The sequence below is a fragment of the Culex pipiens genome, chromosome 2 (assembly GCF_016801865.2).
Source record: "Culex pipiens pallens isolate TS chromosome 2, TS_CPP_V2, whole genome shotgun sequence".
Taxonomy (NCBI): domain Eukaryota; kingdom Metazoa; phylum Arthropoda; class Insecta; order Diptera; family Culicidae; genus Culex; species Culex pipiens.
This window is the reverse complement of record NC_068938.1, coordinates 134,020,395-134,047,877: the sequence shown is the minus strand read 5'-3', so window position 1 is coordinate 134,047,877 and position 27,483 is coordinate 134,020,395. Positions and strand designations below refer to the sequence as shown.

Genomic DNA, 27,483 nt, shown 5'->3' with positions numbered 1-27,483 from the left:
CTGTATCCCAGGTCAGGGGCGGCTGACAGCAGCGGGTGTTGGAACCCCCCCCCCCCCCTCTTCGAGCGCCTGTTCCCCAGGTTAGGGGCGGCTCAAGGAATCCGGTGTCCTACTCCATCGTCGAGGTAAGCGTCTGTTCTCCAGGTTAGGGGCGGCTTACAGCAGGTAGAGTTAGGACCCTCCCCCCCTCGAGCGTCTGTTCCCCAGGTTAGGGGCGGCTCGAAACAGCGTCTGTACCCCAGGTTAGGGGCGGCTGATTGAAAGTCCCTGTGTCGGCGTGGGACTCTAAACAGTACCGGCACGACGGTCCTCCGGCGAGACAGGGGGTTTGTGATGGCTACACGCACCCGCCGTAAAACCGTAGTGCAGAGAGCTCCAGATGCGAGCCGATCCAATCGCCGACCCGATTTTCGGGGATCCAGGGATTGGAAACTCGGGACGTGTAACTGCAGGTCCCTCAACTTCGATGGGAGCGACCGCATTCTTCACAACGAATTGCGGGTCCGCGGTCTCGAGGTCGTGGCGCTGCAGGAGGTGTGCTGGACGGGGAAGGACCACCGGGTGTACGGTGACTACACTATGTATTGGAGCGGCGGCAATACACACGAGCTGGGGACAGCTTTTATAGTGTTGGGCGAAATGTCGAAGCGCGTGATTGGTTGGTGGCCAGTCAACGACAGAATGTGCCGGTTGAGAATCAAGGGCCGATTCTTCAACCTGAGCATTATCAACGTGCACAGCCCGCACATGGGAAGCGACGCCGATGACAAGGACGCTTTCTACGAGCTTCTTGACTGCGAGTACAGGAAGTGTCCAAAACACGACGTCAAGATTGTCATCGGCGACTTAAACGCTCAAGTTGGCCAGGAGGAGGAGTTTAGACCGGTTATTGGGAGGTTCAGCGCTCACTAGCAGACGAACGAGAACGGCCTACGACTCATCGATTTCGCTACCTCCCGAAACATGGCCATACGTAGTACCTTCTTCCAGCACACCTCCCTATACAAGTACACCTGGAGATCACCAAACGACACGGAGACGCAAATCGACCATGTTCTCATCGATGGTCGGCACTTCTCGGACATAATCGACGTCAGAACCTACCGTAGCGCGGACATCGACTCGGACCACTACCTGGTGGTGACAAAGCTGCGCCAACGCCTGTCTGAGGTCAACAAGATCCGGTACCGTCGCCCGCAGCGGTATAATCTGGAGCGGCTCAAGGATCCTGAGGTCGCTACCCAGTACGCGCGGGAACTCGAAGCTGCGTTGCCTGACGAGGGTGAGCTTGCCGAAGCCCCTCTGGAGGCCTGCTGGAGCCATATGGAAGCAGCCATCAACGCAGCGGCATCGAGCGCCATCGGGTACGTGGACCGAGTTCGACGGAACGGCTGGTTCGACGAGGAATGTCAGGCGATTTGGGACGAGAAGAAAGCAGCGCGGGACAAGTGGCTGCTGCACAACACCCGTGGGAACAAGGAGTCGTACAAACAGTTGCGAAGACAGCAAACCCATCTCTTTCGGGACAAGAAGCGCCGCCTGGAAGAGTTGGAGTGCCAGGACATGGAACAGCTGTATCGCTCCAACGAAACGCGTAAGTTCTACAAGAAACTCAGTCAATCCCGGACTGGCTTCATGCCGCGAGCCGAAATGTGCCGGGACAAGGACGGAGGCATCTTGACGGACGAGCGTGAGGTGATCGAAAGGTGGAAGCAGCACTTCGACGAGCACCTGAACGGCCCAGAGGCGGAGTACCAGGACGACGGGGGAAACGACGTCAGCGGTATGGTGGACGGCGAGGACGAGCCAGCACCCACGATGAGGGAGGTTAGGGATGCCATCAAGAAGCTGAAGAACAACAAAGCAGCGGGTAAGGATGGTATCGGTGCTGAACTCATCAAGATGGGCCCGGACAAGCTGGCGGCCTGTCTACACCGGCTGATAGTCAAGGTCTGGGACACAGAACAGCTACCGGAGGAGTGGAAAGAGGGAGTAATATGCCCGATCTACAAGAAGGGGGACAAGTTGGAATGTGAGAACTATCGAGCCATCACTATTCTCAACGCGGCCTACAAAGTGCTGTCTCAGATCATCTTCTGTCGTCTGTCGGAGCGAGCAAAGGATTTCGTTGGGACGTACCAAGCCGGTTTCGTGGAGGGGAAATCGACGACGGACCAAATCTTTTTGCTACGCCAAATCCTCCAAAAATGTCGCGAGTACCAGATCCCGACGCACCACCTGTTCATCGATTTCAAAGCCGCGTACGACTCGGTCGATCGCGAAGAGCTATGGAAGATCATGTACGAGAACGGCTTTCCCGGGAAGCTGATCAGACTGGTGAAATCGACGATGGACGGGGCACGGTGCAGCGTGAAGATTTCGGGAGCGATGTCCGACCCGATCGAATCGCGCAAGGGACTGCGACAAGGCGACGGTATCTCCGGCCTCTGTTTCAACATTGGGCTTGAAGGTGTTATGAGGCGGGCGGGCTTCAACATGCGGGGCACGATCATCAACCGGTCCAACCAGTTCATCTGCTACGCCGACGACATGGACATTGTCGGCAGAACGTTCGAGGATGTGGCCAGGCGGTACACCGAATTGAAGCGGGAAGCGGATAAGGTTGGATTGAAGGTGAATGTGGCGAAGACGAAATATCTGCTGGCAGGAGGAACCGAGTCCCTTAGGACTCGCATAGGACCGAGCGTGACGATCGACGGCGACGAGTTCGAGGTTGTGGATGAGTTTGTGTACCTCGGATCGTTGGTGACGTCGGACAACAACTGCAGCAGAGAAATTCGGAGGCGCATCATCACCGGTAGTCGTGCCTACTACGGACTCCACAAGACCTTACGGTCTGGTCACCTTTCCCGGCGTACAAAGTGTACCATGTATGAAACGCTGATAAGACCCGTCGTCCTCTACGGGCACGAGACGTGGACGATGCTCGAGGAGGACCTGCAAGCGCTTGAAGTTTTCGAACGGCGAGTGCTTAGGACGATCTTTGGCGGCGTGCGTGAGAACACTGTATGGAGGAGAAGGATGAACCACGAGCTGGCGCAACTCTACGGCAAGCCAAGTATTCGGAAGGTCGCCAAGGCAGGCCGAATCCGGTGGGCCGGACACGTCGCAAGAATGCCGGACGCGCTGGATGCGCGCCAACCGAACCAGACTATCAATCCGGTGAAGTTGGTGTTTAATTCGGAGCCGGTTGGAACGCGGCGGAGGGGGGCGCAACGTGCAAGGTGGTTGAACCAAGTGGAGGAAGATCTGGAAAGTGTGGGAGTTCCGCAGCGAAATTGGAGAGTAGCAGCCCAGGACCGAGTCCAGTGGCAGCGCATCTGGAGACAGCTCATGACCCGGAGGTTGTACGAGCAGTAAAAGTAAAGTAAGTAAGACCTCCGTTGATCACGCATGATCTCAGGGGGTACCGGAAAACAAACCCCGTAATGGCGGACAATAGAGTCCTAAAGCCCTAAGTCATATGTTCAACGGTAAAAAACAGATTATTACCATATCTGATCACTTTTTTCATTTAAATGCAAAAAATAGGACAGGACATCATTTTTTCGATGAATCCACTAGAACAAGCTGTGACGTAGGGGAACTATACCCTTTCTCAGCCTATTTCTATTATCGGCCTATCAGCACTTTGATCATGAATTACAGCTTCCATTAAGTGTTTTTGAGTGTTCCAAAGTAATAAATAGCTGAAATAAAAGTGAGCAAGCAACTCACCATTGTTGATACATCTGAAAATGTTGATTTAATAGCGGAAAACAGCAAAAGTGATGAGAATTGGTCGAACGGCTTAGAGTGATTAAAATGGGTATATTTCCCCTAGGACCTTTTTGTCAAGAAGGGCCGCGATTTTTTTTCAAATTTATTTAAAAATCGATTTTAAATCATTCTCGGTCGTACAAAGTGTCATTTTGCTCAGAAATATAAGCTTTATCGTAGTGAACAAAAATATCACAAATTTAAGCTTCTCTTTAGGACCCAATTGAAACATATCAAACGAAATATTTGAAACCAAACCTGCACAACAACAAACAAACAGAAAAATGAGGCGTTATTTTGTATTCAACAAAGTATTTAATTCCTTTCGTTATTGCAAATTGACTTTTGATTGCATTTTCTGATTTGTATGAAACCTTGTCCATTGATTTATTTATTTTGACCAAAAAAGTTATTGTGCACTATTGCTTCATATTCTTCATACAAAATGGCGTCTGTCTCAAAAAGAGCGCACACTTGAAAGATTAGTCTAAGTTTGTTTTTCATGCTAAACACTGCAAATATTAAACTTACCAGAAGTTCCGGATTACCGAAACTGTTGCCCCCGAATAAGCCCCTGGTGGATTGAAAAACCTTCTCCGCAAATCAAATGCAACCGGAAGCAACCCGCCGGTAAAATCGATTGCCGCAGTGCCCAGAACCCTCGCCAGAACTAGTTTTACAGATTGGAATCAAAAATTAGGCACCCTTACCTTTCATTTGCGGCCAAAACATTTAAAATCGGTTAATTTCTATTTTTTGAGCGATTTCCTTCAACGTTCGACATTTCCAAATGTTGATCTAGCAAACAAAACAGCGCGCTGCTGACAGACCGCGGATGAACTTTTCTTTTGTTCTACTAGGGGAATTGGGGGTAAAACGGTCAAATTGGCAAACATTGTTGTTTTAAAATTTGGCCATTCTAGTGCGTTTGAAAGGTCAAATTTGATGTAACAATGCCTAATTTACTGTCAAAATTAATTACATCGCATCAAAGTAGCGATATTTACGAAAAAATAATTATTTTCTAATTAAACCAAATGACGAAATAATCATTTAACCCCAATGCACCCCCAAATCTTTTTTCGCGGTGTTCATTCACTCGCGCCAACTCGCGATCTCCGGGCGGTGAACTTTTCGCCCAATTTTGTCGCCGGAACTTTTCAATGAGAAGAGTAATACATCCAATGTAACAGTCACATTTTTGCATATATGTTCGATAATAAGCTTTCCCTTAATGCTTACATACTCAAAATTCTCAAAAATGTTTAAATATTAATTTGACGGGCATTTGAAAAACCTATCAAAGTCACCCCGGGCTATCAAAGTCACCCCAGTTTACGGTACCAACAAAGTCATGAATATCAAATCAATTTCAAAACATACATAGCAGGTACGTCATTTCTGCCTCCGCAGGTAAATAATGTGATTTTAACCAAGCGTATACGCGAAATCATTAATTTTCTTGCATGAATCAAAATGTTCAAAATGGCATAACTCAAAAAGTGCACATTGAAGTGCACTTTGAAATTTGGAGACAAGTTAGGACATGGTTCAAATTTTAAGCTGCAAAATTTTCGCACAAATGCACACAAAAAAAGTACTCCATTAACAAAGTCGAAAAAAACTAAATTTTGAATAAAAATCCATCTTTTTTGATTTTTATTATTTTTTTTAGCCTATAAAAGTGTGTTTTGTAAAATGTTATTGAAAAGTTGAATCAATTACCTTTCTGAATATTTATAATGATGCAGGAAAAAATACATAAACAGCTACACAGTACAACTATGAAAAATGTTTTTTCTTACCATTTTCGCCTTTGAAGGTCTGCAATTCAGTGAATATTGAACCTACAACTTTCAAACTCCGGATTTTTCTTAGTTAGAATGTTTATTTTCGAAAAAAAATACCCAAAAAATAATTAGAGTATGTCGGTTTTTCGATTTATGGCCGCCTGAAACCCCATAGTGCATAGGGGGATGGCGTCGTTATTTTTAGGCCACGTTTTCCACTTTTTCTCGATCGAAACCGACTACTTTATCGACTTCATTTTGCTGGGCGAGATAGGACGCTGTCTGTTTTTAGACGATGACTCAGCACTTTTCCACTCTAGCACTTTAACCCTTTCAGGCCTGAATTTTCAAAAAAATATTTTTTTAGTCAGTGATGGGAAAATGATTCTTATGACCATACGAAAATTATAGGCTAGCTTTGGAAATTTTGATATTTGGGTCATATATGACCCATCAGGCTCGAAAGGGTTAAGGGGAAGTTGAACGCGCGAGAATCCGTTTTTTTCCTGCCACTGCGCAACGACATGCGGGAACGTGCGCATAAAGCGGATGAGCGAAAAAGTGTCCAGCGCAGTTAAAAATATAAAAGTAGATTTGCTGCTTGTTTGACTTAGCGCGCACTCACAACAGCAAGTAAGCGTTGATACTATCAGCTTAATAAATATGAATTCCACTTTATGGTAATTTTTTGGAGGTCAACCATAAAAACTGGGTGGTCGATAAACGACGTACTTTTGGTATACCCGTACCTAATCCAATCAAACATAGGCAAAATGGGTATCAAACTTCATTATTTTGAATGACTAACTAAGAAAAGATAATTTGAGGTCAATTCTTAGACCCTGGTCACTCCGGAACCGGTTCTGGGTACCCCCGGGGAACCTATGAAGTGGTCAACAATATATAAAAGCAAAGCCCGTCGATATAAGTATCAAGTTTCTACATTTTATCAGAGAAATTCATAAATTGCCTTTCCATGGCCACTGGCCACTCCGGAACCGGTTCCCGATTTCCTCCGGGGAACCATTGAAGTGGCTTATATCATAATGGCTAATGGCTCTAAAGCAAAGCCCATCAATATGGGTATCATAATTCTTCATTATATTAGAACATTTCAAAAATGGTTTTTCCAAAATATGTTTCTGGCCACTGGCCACTTCTAAACTGGTTCTGGATTTCCCCCGAGGAACCTTTGAAGTGGCTTATATCATATTAATGCAAAGCCCGTCAATATGGTTATCAAATGCATCATTTTGTCAGAACATTTCAAAAATGGTTTTTCAATAAAATTTTCCACTCCGGAACCGGTTCCAGTTATCCCTCGGGTAACCTATGAATTGGCCAGTATCGGCCAATATAATATCAGAGCAAAACCCATCAATAGGGAATCAAAACACTTCATTTTGTCGTAACATTTCAAAAAAGGTATTCAAAAAATATTTTTCTTTAATTAATAATAACAAACCGAGACCAAGGGAGGAAAAAAACCATAACATAAAAATAACAAGCCGTAAAACTTTGGAATTGATAATCCAGCTCATTTATTTTTCACAGAAAGTATCAATGTTATGGTATCATTTTACTCGTCAGAAAATTTGCTACAACCTTGCAAGATTCCTTTAGGCGGTAAGTCGAATTTTTCGGGAGTTATCCTGGGGGGAAGGAAAATTTTTCGATTTTTTTAGGCGTACCGCATTTTTATTGCTCGAAATCCAGCTATATATAAAATCAATAAAACTTCAATGTTCTATAGTGTTTCGGAAAGCTGAGAATCTCCTCTATCGCACTACAAGGTTAGTTTTTGAAAAAAAATCAAAACCCGATTTTTGCCAGAGCTGAGGAGATAAAAAAACTGAAAATCCGATCCAACGGAGACAACTTCCCCTTAAAAAACCAGATGGCAGCACGATGTAACGCCACGTCTCTATTAGGTGCACGATGGAATTGCATGCTGTCCCTCCAGTCTTAGTAAACAATGTCTTATGAGTTGTATATTTCAGTAAAAAGTTCGTATAAATCTTTGTCGAGACAAAATGATGTATTCAGCAACATAATTAATACAGACTTTTTCAGGAAGAGACGCAGACACTGCTTAAGCAATGTGGCAACCGGGCAATATGCATGCTGCGCGACTCTCGCGCGTAAGCAAAAAGACCCGGACTTTGAGGTTAGACAATAATCACCCTTTTTAGTAGCTACAAAAAAAACCTTTTTCATGGCATAACTTTAAAAGTACTTTGTTAAACAGAATAAAATTTAATAGGGTCTTAAGGGACCCCAAAAGGAACAGAATAAGGTGGATCCGGCCAAAATCGGTTCAGCCAGTTCTGAGATAATCGTGTGGAAAAAAATCATGTCCACACACATCCCCACAGACATTTGTTCAGAATTTGATTCTGAGTCGATAGGTATACGTGAAGGTATATCTGAGAGGTGTATTTAAGAAGTTCATTTTTCGAGTGATTTTATAGCCTTGCCTCAGTGAGGTGAGGAAGTCAAAACGAATGCCTTATATTTTAATAACAATTTGCCGCCAAAAAACAGTAAAGGAAAATATTTGTTTGAAGTAGAAAACTTTTCATAATTTGTCAACAACCATGCGTTTCCATTTAAATGAAACGATGATAAATATATCAAGGAGACGCATTGCAACTGAAAAATGATTTCGTTATTCCAACAGAAATAATTAAAAAGTTTTACATCTGAAACGTGTTTGTTCTGCAATCAAGGAATAATCCTACCATTGGCAAAGGTTGCCTCAAATCCAATTCCTAATAACCATTAATTTCCACAGCCAAATCCGTCCAATCAACACAGCTGTGGTCACTAATTGGACGCCATCCTAAGGAGCCAAAACCGAAAATTAAAGTCTGCCAAGCTTCCAAGTTATCTCAAGCCAAGGCTAATCAATTCATTCCAAAGTTTTCGAGGAAAATTCAGTGGTCTGGATCGGAGGCCTTGGAAATAGATTTATTCATGGTGAGCAACTATTCAGTTCAGAAGCAGAGAGGGTTTAAAGTCGGGGGTGAAGAAGCAAAGCCACATCTGCCACGACGCCTGCCAGCCAAAGAGTTGAATGTTTGATTTACGACTTGACCGCAACCCCGGCTGCTAGTCTGCCTGCGTGCAACAGATGTTTCCCTTTGCATCTACCCCTCCCCCAGAAACTTGATGAGAGAACGACTTTGCCGCCTCATTTAATTATAGCTACCGAGTTTGGATGGGAAAACTTGAAATGCCACCCGCCTTGCAACCAACCCTCCAAATTACCCCCACCGATATTCACTGGGGCACAAATCAAACTGAGTGGAAATGCTGAACTGGATGACTATTCATGGCTTAAGTTTTGATGGGGTGCTTCAATTTGAAACCTTAAAAGATTTGATTCAGTGAATCCACCAACGTGGTTAAAGCCTTCGTCAAACTTTTCAAGCCACAATTGACTTAAAAAAAATCAAGCAATCCATATTAACGATCTCCAGTTTTTTAATGGTCTCTAAGGCAAGTTTCTGCTCAAACCTATGAGTCCAAAGGCATGAATGAGGAGGGAACCCAAACCTCTTCCTGCTCCAGGGAACCTTCGGCCCCAGGGTTCGAACTGACGACCCTTGGTTTGCTTTTGGAAATAAGCTTTACTCAGAATTATTTAATAATTCTTGCACCGGTTGGGAATTGTCCAAGAATAAAATCCTATTACTAATTTGAAGGTTTTGATGCGCTCTTTGGATTGTATTTTGGCTCGAAACCCGGAACTCAAAGCCTTATTTTTAAGAGCTCTTTTTCTGAAATACTTGTGCGATGTATGTATCTGCTGTTCAGATTTTGTGCCATTCATCATTGGAAAACCACTCCTAAAACCCACAATTTTTATATTTCAGATTTGAAGCCGCGGGGTCGGAGATGATAACTCTTTTTTCGATTCACAATTTAGGACTGGCAGAAGTAATCAAAATTAGTTTTTGAGGAATTTTTGGAACTATTTTACAGACAACACTTTCAAATTCAAAGAATTTCATTTCAAACAAAAAAAATCGAAAACATGTGCCATAAGGTTTTGTTCAAATATTACGTCCAAGGCTTTTGGGGATTTTAGGCGCCAAGAATAAAAATAATCGTCTTTTCCCTCCCCAAGCACCGGAAATTTGTAGCGGGTGTAGGGACACTTCGCAAAGACGCCCTTGCCCCCATCGCGTCACTAAAGATATGGAGCGACGAGATATTGATGAACATGCCGCCCAATATACTGTATACTTTATACAATATATTGATCAGGACCCTTGTGTGCAAGTAGTAATAAGAGTAAATTAAGCTTGACAACTTAATTTAAAATATACTCCCGAAATTCTACTGAAATCAAACGCATCCACCCACTCATCAATATCCCTTGGAAAACGATCCCCGCACGGTAACCTCAGTCTCATTATAATGATGGCGGAAATTTAATTAGTGCACCCGCGAAACCTGAAGTAATTTCAGACTCCATTAATAATGATTAGCGGAAATCACCTCAGCTTCATCGTCGTCGCCGTCGTCGAATGGCGCCCATTCATATTAAATTGACCACGTGGCCGGGGCCACACGTGGGACACGTACCTACGCCGGACGCCAATTCATTAGTTTGGTGTGTGTGGAAACATATTTATTGACAAACTTCTCCACCCGGTACTTCCGGTGTCCCAGAGGGTGGTGATTTTGGGAGGGGTGGTGAGAAGCCCTGATTTTCAATTACCATTAAATATTGACACTTTGAACAGGCATTCAACAGTTGTTGTGTGCGTTGGTGGGTGATTTATTAATTGGAATAATTAATTTTTAATTTGAGAATCTTTTTGGGATTAATCACGACGTAAAACATCATCATTATAAACTCTTTTTTTATTTTCCAAAATAAATCCAACCCGTCATTTAAAACTGACGGCACATCCATTATCCCAATTAGGGTGGATCTTTTATCCTCAGGTGAACCCGTAGTCAGCAAAATGGTGGAATTAAATCATTAAATGTCACGAGGCCCTAATTAGCGTTCGCCTCCCACGCCAAATGCCACTCGGAGTGCTCTGGATTTAACCTCCAAATGAGTCAGCACGCGCTGGGAACACTCTGAGAAGTAAAACAATCAGTTATCTCGCTCTCCAGTGACACTCTGGAAGTGAATAAAAACACAGAACTGCAACAATCCTGCAGCCAAGTAATCATCATTAGGAGAAGATTGCAGGATCATTACAACACTTCTTGGCAAACGTTCTCTCCTGGAGCAATGAAATTTTGTAATGACTGTAACATTCGGAAGTGGAGCCAGGTGTGTTTTGGAAAAGAACAACAATTGACACGGGAAACAGTTTGATTTGCTTTGGGGGAGTAGGAAATTATTCAAGTATTTTTGATTTGGTTCACGCTTTGTGAATAAAATCTTTTTCAATTTGTGTTTTTACACGAAAAAAAATCAATTCTCAAAATCGTGAATTAAATTCACGAATGCGAGAACCACGAAAGAATATATTCACGTTTATAGTGCAATTGCACCATACTCATGAATAAATTCCTTCGTGGTTCTCACATTCGTGAACTTAATTCACGATTACGAGTGTTGTTTTTTTTTTCTACGTATTAGAAAAAAAAGCAGTTCTGATCCAGGATGTTACATTTACGTTTCAGAGATTTGGAGAACCATTCCACTGAGATTAATACAAAAGCCTTTGCAAGGAGGGTACATATTTTTACGTTTAGATTTTGCTAGCTGAGTACTCTTTTAAGGAAAATGAATTTAAAGAAAAAACCCAAGATCTATGTTTGGCAAAAAAAACTAATATCACAGTTGTTGACGGAGGAGTGCTTCGATGAGCGGATTAGTTGAAATCCCACATGAAGTCCTGAAGGTTCTCGTTGCCTTTTCGATGCTTGCGTCCATGGTGTTGACGCCGGCCAGCTCGTGTAGATCGTCGGCCGGAGAATAATTTTTTTTGTCAACGATCATCCATGCATTCTCTGTGTTTAAAAAACCCATTTGCATCATTAGTTTTTTCAAAGAAGTCTCCACACAACTTTGCATGCTGGTCATATAAAGAGGGCTTTACAATACTTTCATCTGGGGCGAACCCAGACTACAGTATGAATAGGGACTAGAGGGTGACGAGCGGGAATTCCCGGGAAAAATTTCCCGGGAAATTGACCATTTTTGGACCTCTCGATTCCCGGGAAATTCGGTCGAGACTCCCGGGAAATTTAAACTAATAAATATCGAAGCAAAATTATGTGAATCAGAAAAAAACATTTAAAAAATTCAAAATTGTTTAGAACATTGAATGTCCAATGTTCGATGTTCAAGTTCGAATAAACCAATGTTTCTCTAATCTTCTTATTCAGAAAGTGTAAATTTTAACTTGTCAAAAATTCCAATAACTACAATTTAGAGAAGCCAAAAAAAGGTGGACCCAAAAATTTACCTTAAAAATTATTTAGCAGTTACACCCCAGATATGAAATTAAATGTTTTATTGTCAAATATATTTTTTCCAATTATTTGTAAAAGGGAAAAGTTTTTTCTAGTTAAGTTCAATTCCATATCTTCTCTTGAGCATAGCAATCCAATCTAGTTTTTTGTGAACATTTGGGTTTTCCTGATAACTGTAAATATTTCTTCAATGAATATTTAATGTTGAACTAAAAAATTTAAAAAAACAATTTAATTTGAGTCGTTATTTATCATAATGCAAAATTCCCGATAGTGGGAAATTATATATAAGCTATATTAGCTATTTTACAAAAATCTAATAACAAGTTTGTGAACCTTTTGAAAAATCACTCAGTGCGAATTAAGATTCGTAAATATTTTAAACTACGATTTTGAGTCTTTAAAAACTCAAGAAACGATTTAGTTTTTGCAGATTCAGAAAAAAAATAATCAAAAGTTTTATATAGTTCCTCGACTTCCTCAAAACAGGCTGTTCAAACTAACGTTTCATAGAATTAGTATGAATTAACAGTAACTGAATTCATTTAAAAGAAACACATTTATTACTTTTTATTTTATTTTTTTTACTCTGTTGGCGTAGTAAAAAAAACTCCCGGGTCCCGGGAATTCCCGGGAAATTGCCAAGTTCAACTCTCGATTCCCGGGAAATTGAAAATCTCGAGAATCGTCACCCTCTAATAGGGACATCATGTTTCAGAGCACTTGAAAGCTTGGAATTTGGAAATCAATTCAATTTCAATCAATTTTCGATACATCGTGACGGAGGGGCGGTACGACCCGTTCCATTTTTGATTTTTCATTAAAAAAAACTACAAAAATAATTTGAAAAAAATCTGCCATTTTTCGTTCCTCGACTGTAATTTTTGTCATGTCATTTAAAGGAAAATTTAATTTTCCAGAAGGGTTATTTTTGCACCCAGAACTAGAATTTTCATTCTCAAATTTCGTGTTTTTTCTGACTTTTTAGAGTGCAACAATGTTTTACAAAGTTTTAAAACAGACAATTACAAAGAAATGATTTATAAATATAAAGGGGTTGCTTGTAACCATTACGAATTATCGCGATTCTACGAAAAAAAAAGTTTTAAAATGTTACCTTTCTGTAGCTGTCTATTTTACGAACAAATTATATAAAATGGCTTCTTTTGACAAAGAAATACAAAGACAAATTTTCATGCAAATTAAAAAACACAAAATTAGCAAACCGTGCTGAACATTTTCTTTTTTTTTTAATTTTACAGAATAACAACACACAACAACAACACACAAATGATATCAAAATATTCTAAAATATTCTTTAAAAAAAAACTTTAATAGAAATAAGGCCTCTGCAAATATTTTCCAATTTTATGTTGAGCCTCCCCCCCCCCCCCCCCTTCATTCACCCACTTTAAAATGGGTTTCAAAAATCTAGAAGAAAAATATTTTTACAAAAAACTTCAAAATTTTAATGAAAATAGAGGTCTTTAACTCTTTTTACTAGTGATAACAGTTAAACAGAAATTGAAATTATGTCAGCAATTATCAAAAGTCAGTTTTCTTTGTTTTGAAGAAGGGAAAAATCTATTTTTGTCAGCAGTTAGCCCCAAAATATTATTGATTCAAATCAATTCAATAACCAGACAGAAGAAAGTTTGCAGTTTGATTGATTTTCAACATAAACTGATAATTAGTATACCGTCAATTGGAGTGAATTTTGATAACAATAATAGGGGATAGGGATCTTTCGTTTAACTAACATGCTATTTACTCAAAAATAGTCCTTCTGTTTTTAGATACATTAAATGATTAGTAGAAAAAAAAACATTCATTAATCTTTAAATAATAAAAACGCGAAATCTTAACACTTACACTTCAAAACTGAACACTTTTTGAAATAAATAATACATCACGTAATAGAACAAAACTTTTTTGATTCTGGGGAATAAGTTATAAACGTACAGGACAGCAAAAACTTGCTTTCGGAAAAAAAATCGTCGATGCTTTGATTTTTTGAAAACTAACGATTGCAAAACAATTGGACAGGTGTATAATGCATTTTAAAACACTTTTACCATTCAAATGTTGAAACTATGACTCGTTTTTATTTTTTTATACTTTTTATCTTTTTTGGTGCCGTTTTGATTTTTTTGTGTTTTCAGGAGAGTTGTTGCAAATGAGCAATTCTGTGAGATTTCAGTCATTCGATTTTTTTGTATATTTTAATCCGGCTGAAACTTTTTTGGTGCCTTCGGTATGCTCAAAGAAGCCATCTGCATCATTAGTTTATCCATATAATTTTCCATACAAATTTGGCAGCTGTCCATACAAAAATGATATGTGAAAATTCAAAAATCTGTACACTGAAAAAAATGATACACTGTAAAAAAAATGTTGGTTTTTAATTTAACTTTTTGTCACTAAAACTTAATTTTCAAAAAAACACTATTTTTATTTTTTTTTATTTTTTGATATGTTTTAGAGGACATAAAATGCCAACTTTTCAGAAATTTCTAGAATGGGCAAAAAATCTTTGACCGAGTTATGATTTTTTGAATCAACATAAATTTTTTTAAAAAATCGAAATATTGGTCGCAAAAAATTTTCAACTTCATTTTTCGATGTAAAATCGAATTTGCAATCAAAAAATACTTTAGTGAATTTTTGATAAAGTGCACCGTTTTCAAGTTATAAACATTTTTGGGTAACTTTTTTGGAAATAGTCACAGTTTTTCATTTTGAGCAATTCTCTACGAAATCGGTCTTTTTTCTTCAATTTTAATTTTTGTATTTTTTAGTCCGGCTGAAACTTTTTTGGTGCCTTCGGTATGCCCAAAGAAGCCATTTTGCATCATTAGTTTGTCCATATAATTTTCCATACAAATTCGGCAGCTGTCCATACAAAAATGATGTATGAAAATTCAAAAATCTGTATCTTTTGAAGGAATTTTTTGATCGATTTGGTGTCTTCGGCAAAGTTGTAGGTATGGATACGGACTACACTGGAAAAAATAATACACGGTAAAAAAAAATTTGGTGATTTTTTTATTTAACTTTTTATCACTAAAACTTGATTTACAAAAAAACACTATTTTTAATTTTTTTTATTTTTTGATATGTTTTAGAAGACATAAAATGCCAACTTTTCAGAAATTTCCAGGTTGTGCAAAAAATCACTGACCGAGTTATGAATTTTTTAATCAATACTGATTTTTTCAAAAAATCGAAATTTTGGTCGTAAAAATTTTTCAACTTCATTTTTCGATGTAAAATCAAATTTGCAATCAAAAAGTACTTTAGTAAAATTTTGATAAAGTGCACCGTTTTCAAGTTATAGCCATATTTAAGTGACTTTTTTGAAAATAGTCGCAGTTTTTCATTTTTTTAAATTAGTGCACATGTTTGCCCAGTTTTGAAAAAAATATTTTTGAAAAGCTGAGAAAATTCTCTATATTTTGCTTATTCGGACTATGTTGATACGACCTTTAGTTGCTGAGATATTGCAATGCAAAGGTTTAAAAACAGGAAAATTGATGTTTTCTAAGTTTCACCCAAACAACCCACCATTTTCTATCGTCAATATCTCAGCAACTAATGGTCCGATTTTCAATGTTAATATATGAAACAATTGTGAAATTTTCCGATCTTTTCGAAAAAAATATTTTTGGAATTTTCAAATCAAGACAAACATTTTAAAAGGGCGTAATATTGAATGTTTGGCCTTTGTGAAATGTTAGTCTTGATTTGAAAATTCCAAAAATATTTTTTTCGAAGAGATCGGAAAATTTCACAAATGTTTCATATATTAACATTGAAAATCGGACCATTAGTTGCTGAGATATTGACGATAGAAAATGGTGGGTTGTTTGGGTGAAACTTAGAAAACATCAATTTTCCTGTTTTTAAACCTTTGCATTGCAATATCTCAGCAACTAAAGGTCGTATCAACAAAGTCCAAATAAGCAAAATATAGAGAATTTTCTCAGCTTTTCAAAAATATTTTTTTCAAAACTGGGCAAACATGTGCACTAATTTAAAAAAATGAAAAACTGCGACTATTTTCAAAAAAGTCACTTAAATATGGCTATAACTTGAAAACGGTGCACTTTATCAAAATTTCAGTAAAGTACTTTTTGATTGCAAATTTGATTTTACATCGAAAAATGAAGTTGAAAAATTTTTACGACCAAAATTTCGATTTTTTTAAAAAATCAGTATTGATTAAAAAATTCATAACTCGGTCAGTGATTTTTTGCACAACCTGGAAATTTCTGAAAAGTTGGCATTTTATGCCTTCTAAAACATATCAAAAAATAAAAAAAATTAAAAATAGTGTTTTTTTGTAAATCAAGTTTTAGTGATAAAAAGTTAAATAAAAAAATCACCAAATTTTTTTTACCGTGTATTATTTTTTTCCAGTGTAGTCCGTATCCATACCTACAACTTTGCCGAAGACACCAAATCGATCAAAAAATTCCTTCAAAAGATACAGATTTTTGAATTTTCATACATCATTTTTGTATGGACAGCTGCCGAATTTGTATGGAAAATTATATGGACAAACTAATGATGCAAAATGGCTTCTTTGGGCATACCGAAGGCACCAAAAAAGTTTCAGTCGGATTAAAAAATACAAAAAAAATCGAATGACCGAAATCCTAGAGAACTGCTCTTTTTTAAAAATAGTGCCCATGTTTGCCCACTATTGGAAAAAATATTTTTGAAAAGCTGAAAAAATTCTCTATATTTTGCTTTTTCGGACTTTGTTGATACGACCCTCAGTTGCTGAGATATTGCCATGCAAAGGTTAAAAAACAGGAAAATTGATGTTTTCTAAGTCTCACCCAAACAACCCACCATTTTCTAATGTCGATATCTCAGCAACTATAAGTCCGATTTACAATGTTAAAACATGAAACATTTGTGAAATTTTCCGATCTTTTCGAAAAAAATATTATCAAAAATTTTAAATCAAGACTAACATTTCAAATGGGCGTAATATTGAATGTTTGGCCCGTTTGAAATGTTAGTCTTCCTTCAAAAGATACAGATTTTTGAATTTTCACATATCATTTTTGTATGGACAGCTGCCAAATTTGTATGGAAAATTATATGGACAAACTAATGATGCAAAAGGGCTTTTTTTGGGTACCGAAGGCACCAAAAAAGTTTGAGTCGGATTAAAAAATACAAAAATTAAAATTAAAGAAAAAAGACCGATTCCGTAGAGAACTGCTCAAATAGGAAAGGACAACTTTTTGTTTTTATTTTGCAGTAAATAAGGGTAGTTCACGAATGGGAAGTTTTTGAAAATGTGACTTTTCAGGAATATTTTAGTTTTTTTTGTCTTCTAAGAAGTTGTAAAGCAGGTCAGTCGAAGCAATTTTATCCAAGACACCAAACTTTTATCTCACAATCTGAGCATAGTTTCCAATCAACTGTACACGATTTTCAGTGAAAACATATTTTTTAAAGTAATTATTAAAATTTTGAGATTTACGTTGAAAAAAATCTCAGGTGCTGGACGCGCTAAACTTTCATTTTTGTCTTATAAAAAATAACTTAATCAAAAATTTATCTCTATCAAAAACTGAATCTTTAGTTCCCGAAAGTATTTCAATCCATTACTCCTCAATCCGTTCAAAACTTCAAACAAAGCGTTCGATTGTAATCGTGGAGCACTCTTTCTTGCGTCCAGAACATAATGCTTGCGCAAGCATTTGTACGATCGTCGCCACATCTCTCAGCCAGCATAAACATAAACACAGCGATACACTGTAAGCTGATCTCCAGTTACTTTTGTGAAGTGTCTACTAAAGAAATTTTGAACGGATTCAGTTGAGAACTTGTCGTCAATCTGGTCGGAGTTTGTGATTTTGCTAAGTGCTCCAAAATGGTTTCCCTCAAAGCTTCCCGTGTGATCGGCTACAGCTATGCTGGAATTTGCCTGGTATGCTCGTTGCTGCTGATCATCAACTCGGGACACATGGTGAAGGTGAACGATCGATTATCCGGTGAGTGGTTCCAGATATAAAGTACATGGTGATCTGAATGTTCAAACAATGTTGCAACATTACAGGACGCAGCACCGTCAGCGTTACATGTGTGCTGACACTTGTTTTTTCACTGATTTCGATGGTCTTCAACATTCTTTTAGTTTTTGGCTTGTTCATGGTAAGAGAGTAAATTTATTTTAAACGATTAAATTGTAAATTTATTTATTTTTTCACAGCATCGAGCAAACTTTGTCAAGTATTACCTTCGATTTGTGACAACAGTCTACGCGTTCGTATCGATTGGGCTGTTCATCGGTTGCATCGTGGTGGGGATCGTAATTAGTGATGACGTCAGAACATCTTATGTAGAAGATTTGAGTATAAGTCTGGTTGGTGCAACGGTTGGATTTTGTATTCTAATTACTCTAGAAACTCGTAAGATTGTTCGTGTAGTTACTTGTTTATGTATGAAGAGTAAAATCAGATTTTTTTACAGTGTGGTACATTCTGGTCGTATGGATCCTGAAGCGTGTGATTGAAGTCATTAGGCATGATGCTGCTCAGATTGCTGCCGGAGATGATGGTGTTATCATTCCGGATTTGATTTAAAGAATTTGATATGCAATAGCTATGATGAATAATTTCGAGGAAATCTTTATGATGAACATAAAGTTTGGATCATTGAGTTTCTGTTTTTTTTTTGCTTTTTTTTCAAATAGTCTTCCTTACATAATTATGCACAGAAGATGATTTACTTCGGCAAGGTTTTTTTATAGTTTCATCAACAACATTATTTCTTAAAAAGGCCTCAAATGAATTGACACTGTTTATTTTACGCCATCAGCTGCAAGTAACCGCGCAGTTAACTGCTCATCCAAAACGTCCTAAACCGTCACTTCTCTGCATTGCCATAAATATCGAGGATAAAACTCATTTTATTTCCTTACCCGCAATGTGAAGTTCACCTGCCCAAGAGCAATATTCCCCAGTATCGCGTGCTTTATGTCTCGAAAGAAATTTTTATGTTTTCAAGCATGCGACAAATTTCCGACTTAAAAATTTAACCCCCAAGTCATTTATCAGCTTGGACCTGCAGCAGCTGTCTGTCATTTGCATAAGTCACATCAATAAAATTATCTCGAGGCAAATTTGTGATATTTCAGAAGAGAACATTAGTTTGTGCCCAGCGGGCCGTTTGATCTGATTAAGCTTGCTTACGCGAGTGACTAACCAACTGGAAAACTTCGAATGTGGTGTGCCTTTAGTGCATGTTGCATAGATTCGGGCGTTTAAACTATTAAGCAACACAATAATTTCAAATTATATTGGCCAAGTTTTACGAATAGTGGTGTACAACGGTGTCAAAATACTTTTTAAATTTAGATTATTAAAAACAATTCTGTTTATCAAATGGAAAGAAATTTTTTTTTGTTTAACTCTGATAACAAAAATGCCCCATAAACTATCGGCTATGAAAACTATTATCCTGTTTGGTTATGTCTTCCAGAGCCACCCACAAAGCCACCAAGTCAGCCGAAAAAACATCGTTTATCAAAGTCAACATAAATAACAGGTGCTTTGAATACACAGCAAAAGTTTATTAAACAGTCAACGCGCAACATTCATTTTTTCGTGAACAACAATGACATTTCCAACAACGAAAATCTACATTCTTGAAAGTGTTTAAAAAAAATCAACCAAAACTGTATTACAGTGCATGCCGTGAACGTCATAACTTTGCCATCGAACAACACACCCGGTGCTGCTGCTGACCGCGGCCCCATTGTGTTCCCGTTCAGAGGCCACAGCTTGGACCGTGTTCTGTGGTACGAGAATCTCACAGCAGGTGAGCCCGTCCAGCGACGGAACAGGTCCGGCTGACCCGGACGCCATTGCATAGAAATTAGCCTGCTAACTGCCCGGAGAGAACATCCGAGGCTTCTTCCTTTTTTTATGGAACGTGAATGGCTATGAAACGAAGACAGACGAGACTTTTGAACAACAGTTTAAACTTTCAATTTGATAAATACGAGTAGCTGGGCAACCCTACGTTTTCGCAAATCGACAAATCAATAGAGTTTTCATTAAAAATTGATATGATATGATTTTGAAAGCCTTCGGTAAACTTTAAGATTATGATCAGACTTTTCAGAAACAAATGAGTACACTGAAAAAAAGCATTTTTTTATATTGCTAAAGAACTTTTTTTGAAGACTTTTAAAACCTTCGATTTTTACATCTTACGTTTTAAGGAAAGTAAAAGTATTTTTTTCCCATGACCCATGAAGAGTATGGGTTCCGTATTATCAAAGCGGATTAATGTTAAAATTCCATAGGTCGTCATTCCTTAAGGTGTCATGATAAGGTCCAGCTTATGATGGTACACTACTTTCCCTTTACTAAGCAATCGAATCCAGAAGGAAAACGACCACCAGTTGTGTTGGTCCGAGCCGGAATTTGAATAACAAAAAGGAAATCATTTCAATAACAAGCTTTGTTAAAATATCAAATTTTGTTATCAGAAAATGATGATCATGGGTAATGAAAAGAGAAAATTATAAAATCCCCGACACTTAGAATAAAAATTGTTATTTAACAGATTTTAAGAAAGAGTTAGATAATAAAAACTAAAGGAATGGAAAGATCGGGGAAGTTATCCTGGGGAAGTCATTCTGGATGCCATAAAAATGGCGGCCATAGGCCGTAGGATAACCGTCCAGGATAACTGTCCATCTTTCTCTAAGAAGGGAAGTTATTCAATGACAGTTATCCTACGGCCAAAAACGGCGGCCATCTTTATGGCATCCAGGATAACTTTTGGTTATCCTACGGCAGATTATGGAAGATGAAATTTTTTTAGGATGTAAAAACTATTTAAACAATCCAAATAAATAAAAACAGTAAAGATTTAAAATGGGTAAATCAAAATCAATCCTTCAAAATTCATAAGAATCTAAATAATCGGCAAAACCCCTACCACCCCCAGAAATAAAAAAGATGATCAAAGTAAATTGTCAATTCTGCATCCATGCCAAATAATTTTTAAATTTTTTTCAGAACATAATTCAATAAAATTTAAAAAATTCAAATAAATTCTAATAAAACCTCGAAGGGCCAGGTATGAGGAGTTGATAAAATTAATCTAATGATGCGTTCCAAATAATTGATAATAAATTTCGAAAATATTTATATAAAATTTGATTTGAATTAAAAGAATTTTCAAAAATTTAGAAATGTTATATTATTTTATTAAAAAATGTTCTGAAAATAATTTAAAAAATTACTTCGTTTTATGGCAAATTAAAGAATATGCGAGGTTTATAGAGAATTTCTTGAGTTTAGTCAAAACATTAATAAAATATTTCCTGCAAACATTTTTAAAATTATTTGGCATGAATGCCGAATTGAAGAACATACTTGTATTACTTGGAAATAATGTTCTGCATCATTAGAATAAACATATAAACTCCTCACAGCTGGCCCATCGAGATTTTGACTGTTTACTTCAATCATTTCATTTATTTCTGAGGAGCGCTGGGATTTTTTCAGATCATGTTTGAACTTATTGAATTTTGAATCCGTTATCTAGATTATAAACCATTTCCAAGATTTTGGAAATCTTAACTATTAAACGGTGTTTAATTTCTTGAATCATTTCTATTTTTCATAATCTGCCGTAAGATAACCAAAAGACCATAGTTTGACCGCCCAGGATAACTTCACCCAGGTCTCATTTTGATCTTATTTTTTAATTTTACAAACTATGGCCAGGACTATAGGAAAATGTTGACCACTTTATCAAGGAAAAAATGTGGTCTGTATACTAAAACTGTTTTAAAAATTGATTTGTTTAAAATATTAATATATAAAGGAAATCAATAACTTGTTCAAAGATTTTATAAGTGTCCAGAACCCAATTTGCTATTTTTTTTTTATTCAGCGAGAACTATGGGAAAATTTTGACCTATTTCTTCAGGAGCTTTGTTTTGGCCATGAAATGTGGTCTTTATACCAAAACTTTTATAAAAAGTGAAATACAGTTCTTGTTCGATAACTGGGCTGAGAACGTAGCCTAGAGACGTTAACTTACGAAGGGACCACCGATATGAAATATAAAAGTAAATGTTACTCAAATTTATTTACAATGCATACTTCTTAATATTTCTATGATTATGACTTGAAATCAAATAAAAGTTAGAAAAAAGTTTTTGCATCCATTAACCCCTCAGTCTTTTCGGTTTGTTTTGGTTTTTTTTACAATAAGCTAATAACTACACAGAAAAAAAAATCATGGTAATATTACATCTGGGAAGGGGTACATCTTTTATGTCAGAAAAAAGGTGTAATTTTACCTCTGGAAATGTGTAATTTTACCACTTTTCTGGAGTAATGTCACTTTTTCAGTCTAAATTGAGGTAAAATTACATCATAACAGAGGTAATATTCAACCTTAAAAAATTACAGCTTCCAAATTTACATTATTTTGTTCTGTGTAGATAACAATATCAAAACCAGTTATTTACCACTCCATAAACCATGTTTCAGCAATAGGTACCATATTTGAGTGTTATTTGTACACTTCCAACTCATTAAAAGATGTTTCCAGCTATAACACAAATGATATCTTACTAAGTGTTCGGATTTCCAAATCGTGTCGCTATAGCTTTGAAAAAGCTTTGTATGTTTTAAGCTGACCGATTCATCCCCGTGAGTGGGAGTAGATTTGGGCATTCAAAAGAGAGGGAAATCCATTTTTCAGCATTTTCAATTTCAGGTTGACTCGGAACAAGGAAACTAGCCTATAGATCATGCACGCTAAGTAAAAGAGGTGTACGTGTACCTGTGATAAGGAATGACGACGTTGTCGGAGGAAGGCAAGATTTCGGTGCTGCACAATAGATTAGATAGGTTAGTTTTCTGCTCCAGACGTCGATATTTCATGGCTTGGTCATAATTTTCAACGCGGTTTCGACGATGATTGAACTTGTTTTTTTTAGCAAAAAAAGTTTGGATTGTCTACGATTTCAAAAGCATACATAAATTTGGAAAAAATATATTGAAATCTTAACATTGTCAATCTTAGTAGATTTAAGGAAACGAAAAAAGTTTTCAAAGGCTACTCCTAACCCTAACTTTGAGCTACCTAGTTAAAATGCGTTACAAATTTGAAACAATGTTACGTTAGCCAGTTCTGTTGCTCTTGTTGATTCATTTGAAAACCATGTCACAACCATGTCACTTTGTTCACCAAAATGCAACCGAAAGAGACTCGATACCATTTCGGGGGGAAAAGAACGCTCACTTAACCTGATTTTAGCTTTGGCAACAATTTGAATCTTCTTTGTGCACCGTCGTCGTTGTGAGCAAACTGGATTTTCACAATCTCAAATAAAAGAAAAATGGAAGAAGTATGTGGGTGGGCGCTGTTTGTCAGGAATTGAGAATTTATGCAAAATGTTATACCAAGTACCTCTTGTCTCAATCCACAGTCATATCTCGCAACAGTCAGTCAGGCAGTCGCAGTTGGTTGATGTACACTTGGAAATTTGGGAGTGCATCTCACAGAAAAAAAAACTGGCGTTTACGCTTGCTTCTCATGTGAATTTTGTAAAGTGCCAACATGAGAGTGATACTGTGTAAAGAGGAAAGAAAGAAATCCACATTTGTTCACCTAGAAGTGTAAAAATGCTTCTCACTTTGATGTTCTAACAACAACCTAGATTTATAAATCATTCTTTATCTATTTGGCGTTGTTAATTAAAATTTTAGAACTTTTTTTGCATTTGCCGTCGGTAATATTTATAATATAGCAATACATGATTCATATGTTTGCCATTAGAGCAATTCTCCCAGAATTCCGGAGAAAGATTTTTTTTCTGGAGATTTTTTTAAAGGCCCCATGAACCAAATTTTCAATTTTTGCCTATCGGGTGTTTTTAAGACCACCTTGAGTCAGGGATATTCAAAAACACACCTAAAGAGCAAAAAATGAAAATTTGGTTTATTGGATGGATCATATTTGAACAAAACTTAAAAGTTTTCAAACTTATATTTATTCAGTTTCTAGTTTTCTTTGAAATTTCAAGCGTGAATGATATTCTAAACAAAATTAAGAAAAAAAATCAATATATACCTGATCGTAAGTATTACTAGAATATGAATTTGAGCATTTCAAGTTGCTTATCTTCGAAAATTTTACTAAAATATAATATATAGGGGAAATATGCCCATTTTAATCACTCTAAGCCGTTCGACCAATTCTCATCACTTTTGCCGTTTTCCGCTATTTAATCAATATTTCAGATGTATCAACAATGGAGAGTTGCTTGCTCACTTTTGTTTGAGCTATTTATTACTTTGGAACAGTCAAAAACACTTTATTAAAGCTGTAATTCATGTTCAAAGTGCTGATAGGCCGATAATAGAAATAGGCTGAGAAAGTTCCCCTAGCATAAAAGATTTTGGAAAGAAATCGAACCCTCTTGCCCGTTTAAACTTTAGCAATGTAGAAAAGAATTCGCAGAATATTTTCTTCACATACCAGCAATTGTTCAATTTTGGCAGAAATAAACACAATTTCGAAAAATTAGGAGCAATTTTCTCAAAAACCCTAGATTTAAGTATGGGTTCCATACAATATCGAACGTTTAGGTTTGAGCCGAAACCTTGACATAGAGACTGCCAAGACTTATGATTTTCAAGCGCATGTCCTTTTTTTTTGAATGTATATATATATTTTTTTAATAAATTATACAAATTCTATAAAAACCTAAAAAAAATCTCACTTTCTTGTAAATAGCCTTTGAGACCATCCACACGGAGAGACTGTGCCCAGAAAATTAAACAATTACATTTGTAAATTTTAACAAAAACGTACTTGTTACTACCAGTTTTCAGTAAAAATAACCAAAATTCAGTATTAATTCAATAACCTGTTTGTTGAAAATGCTAGAGGCAAAAATCTAACAGATTTCCCAAACTCGAATGAACGTGATCGACTGTTAGTTTTGGTTTTAGGAAAATCAAAAATGTTGTTGGTTGAATAAATTTAACAAATGGTTGAATGTTTAAAAGATGAACTTGGGTTTGTTAACGTGTGTCATTTGAAGTCAGGATTCGAACAAGAGCGGTCGATTTGTTGAGTTTGTGTTGTAATTGTGAAGAGAGAGGATGTTAGGGTGGATTTTCATGGATTTTTCGATGACCGACATCGAAAGCGGCTTTCGATGCTCGTGGTCATATTTTGCCGAAAACTCATTTTTATCAATCAGGTTAAATCGCAAAATGGTTTGGATTGATATTTTATGGTAGTATAAGCACAAACAAACACATACCCATCGCCGGAAAGTTGCGAAAATGCGATTTTCCGACTTTTCATTTTCGATGCACGAGCATCTTTAGACGACCGACATCGAAAGCATACTCACGACCATGCTTTGCTAAAATGTCCGTGCATTGAAACTCGATGCTCGTTCAGTGCCTTTTTGCTACCTCAGCGGCACCCTAGACACAAACCTAAATAACGCTTTGAAACGCTTGGTACGGGATGGGAATGAAACTTGACGAAACAAATTCTATCTGTCAAACCAGACCTTGTCAACAATCAAAACAGCTGATTTTGCATGGTGAAATGAGGTGAAATGGAGTTAATCTTCTGGCCGTTGTTTTGCAGGCGGAATCCGTCCACCGGTGGACGGATTGCTTGCCTAGGTTAGCAAGAGGAACTGATCCACCGGTGGCCGGATTTCTGGACATTGTTTTGCAGGAGGAATCCGTCCACCGGTGGTCGGATTTCAGGGCATTGTTTTGCAGGAGGAATCCGTTCACCAGTGGACGGATTGCCTGGCCAAGTTGACAAGAGGAACTTGTCCACCGGTGGTTGGATTTCGGTGCATTGTTTTGCAGGAGGAATCCGTCCACCGGTGGACGGATTTCAGGGCATTGTTTTGCAGGAGGAATCCGTCCACCAGTGGACGGATTGCCTGACCAAGTTGACAAGAGGAACTTGTACACCGGTAGAAGGATTTCGGTGCATTGTTTTGCAGGAGGAATCCGTCCACCGGTGGACGGATTTCAGGGCATTGTTTTGCAGGAGGAATCCGTCCACCAGTGGACGGATTGCCTGACCAAGTTGACAAGAGGAACTTGTACACCGGTAGAAGGATTTCGGTGCATTGTTTTGCAGGAGGAATCCGTCCACCGGTGGCCGGATTTCTGGGCATTGTTTTGCAGGAGGACGGATTACTGGGCGTTGTTTTGCAGGAAGATTCTGTGCACCGATGGACGGATTGCCTGGCCAAGTTGACAAGAGGAACTGGTCCACCGGTGGTTGGATTTCGGGGCATTGTTTTGCAGGAGGAATCCGTCCACCGGTGGCCGGATTTCTGGGCATTGTTTTGCAGGAGGATGCCGTGCACCGTTGGACGGATTGCTTGCCTAAATTTTGCTTAAATTTCTTAAATTCCAAAATTTCTAAAATTTTCAAAGTTTCTAAAAAAAAATTAAAATTTTCTTAAACTTATAAATTTACTAAGTTTTTTGAAATTTCTAAAATTTCTTGAATTTCTAAAATTTCTAAAATTTCTAAAAATTTTAAAATTTTTAAAATTTCTAAAATTTTTAAAATTTCTAAAATTTCTAAAATTTCTAAAATTTCTTAAATTTCTTAAATTTCTTAAATTTCTTAAATTTCTTAAATTTCTTAAATTTCTTAAATTTCTTAAATTTCTTAAATTTCTTAAATTTCTTAAATTTCTTAAATTTCTTAAATTTCTTAAATTTCTTAAATTTCTTAAATTTCTTAAATTTCTTAAATTTCTTAAATTTCTTAAATTTCTTAAATTTCTTAAATTTCTTAAATTTCTTAAATTTCTTAAATTTCTTAAATTTCTTAAATTTCTTAAATTTCTTAAATTTCTTAAATTTCTAAAATTTCTAAAATTTCTAAAATTTCTAAAATTTCTAAAATTTCTAAAATTTCTAAAATTTCTAAAATTTCTAAAATTTCTAAAATTTCTAAAATTTCTAAAATTTCTAAAATTTCTAAAATTTCTAAAATTTCTAAAATTTTTAAAATTTCTAAAATTTCTAAAATTTTGAAAATTTTGAAAATTTCAAAAATTTCGAAAATTTCGAAAATTTCGAAAATTTTGAAAATTTCGAAAATTTTAAAAATTTCAAAAATTTCGAAAATTTAGAAAATTTAGAAAATTTTGAAAATTGCGAAATTTTTTTAATTTTTCAAAAATTTCTAAAATTTCTCTATTTTTTTTTTATTCTATAAATTTTTAATTCTTTTAATTTCTTTAATTTCTTAAATTTCCTCAATTTTCTAAATCACTAAATTATTTATTTTTTTATTGAATTATTAGTTTTTTTTTTTAAATTTCTTAATTTTTTTAAATTACTTATTTTTTTTTGAAATTCCTGAAATTTTTCCAATTTTTGGTCCACTCTATAGAGAATTT

General features: G+C 36.9%; 1 protein-coding gene across 1 annotated transcript; it reads left to right on the top strand.

Moving 5' to 3' along the window:
• Window positions 1-17,871: 17,871 nt before the first annotated feature.
• On the top strand, window positions 17,872-19,174 carry LOC120425429 (uncharacterized). The gene is made up of 4 exons (XM_039589962.2): window positions 17,872-18,034; window positions 18,100-18,194; window positions 18,253-18,451; window positions 18,513-19,174. The coding sequence occupies exons 1-4, from the start codon at window positions 17,914-17,916 to the stop codon at window positions 18,623-18,625; spliced, it is 528 nt and encodes a 175-aa protein (XP_039445896.1). The 5' UTR covers window positions 17,872-17,913; the 3' UTR covers window positions 18,626-19,174.
• The last annotated feature ends 8,309 nt before the right edge of the window (window positions 19,175-27,483 follow it).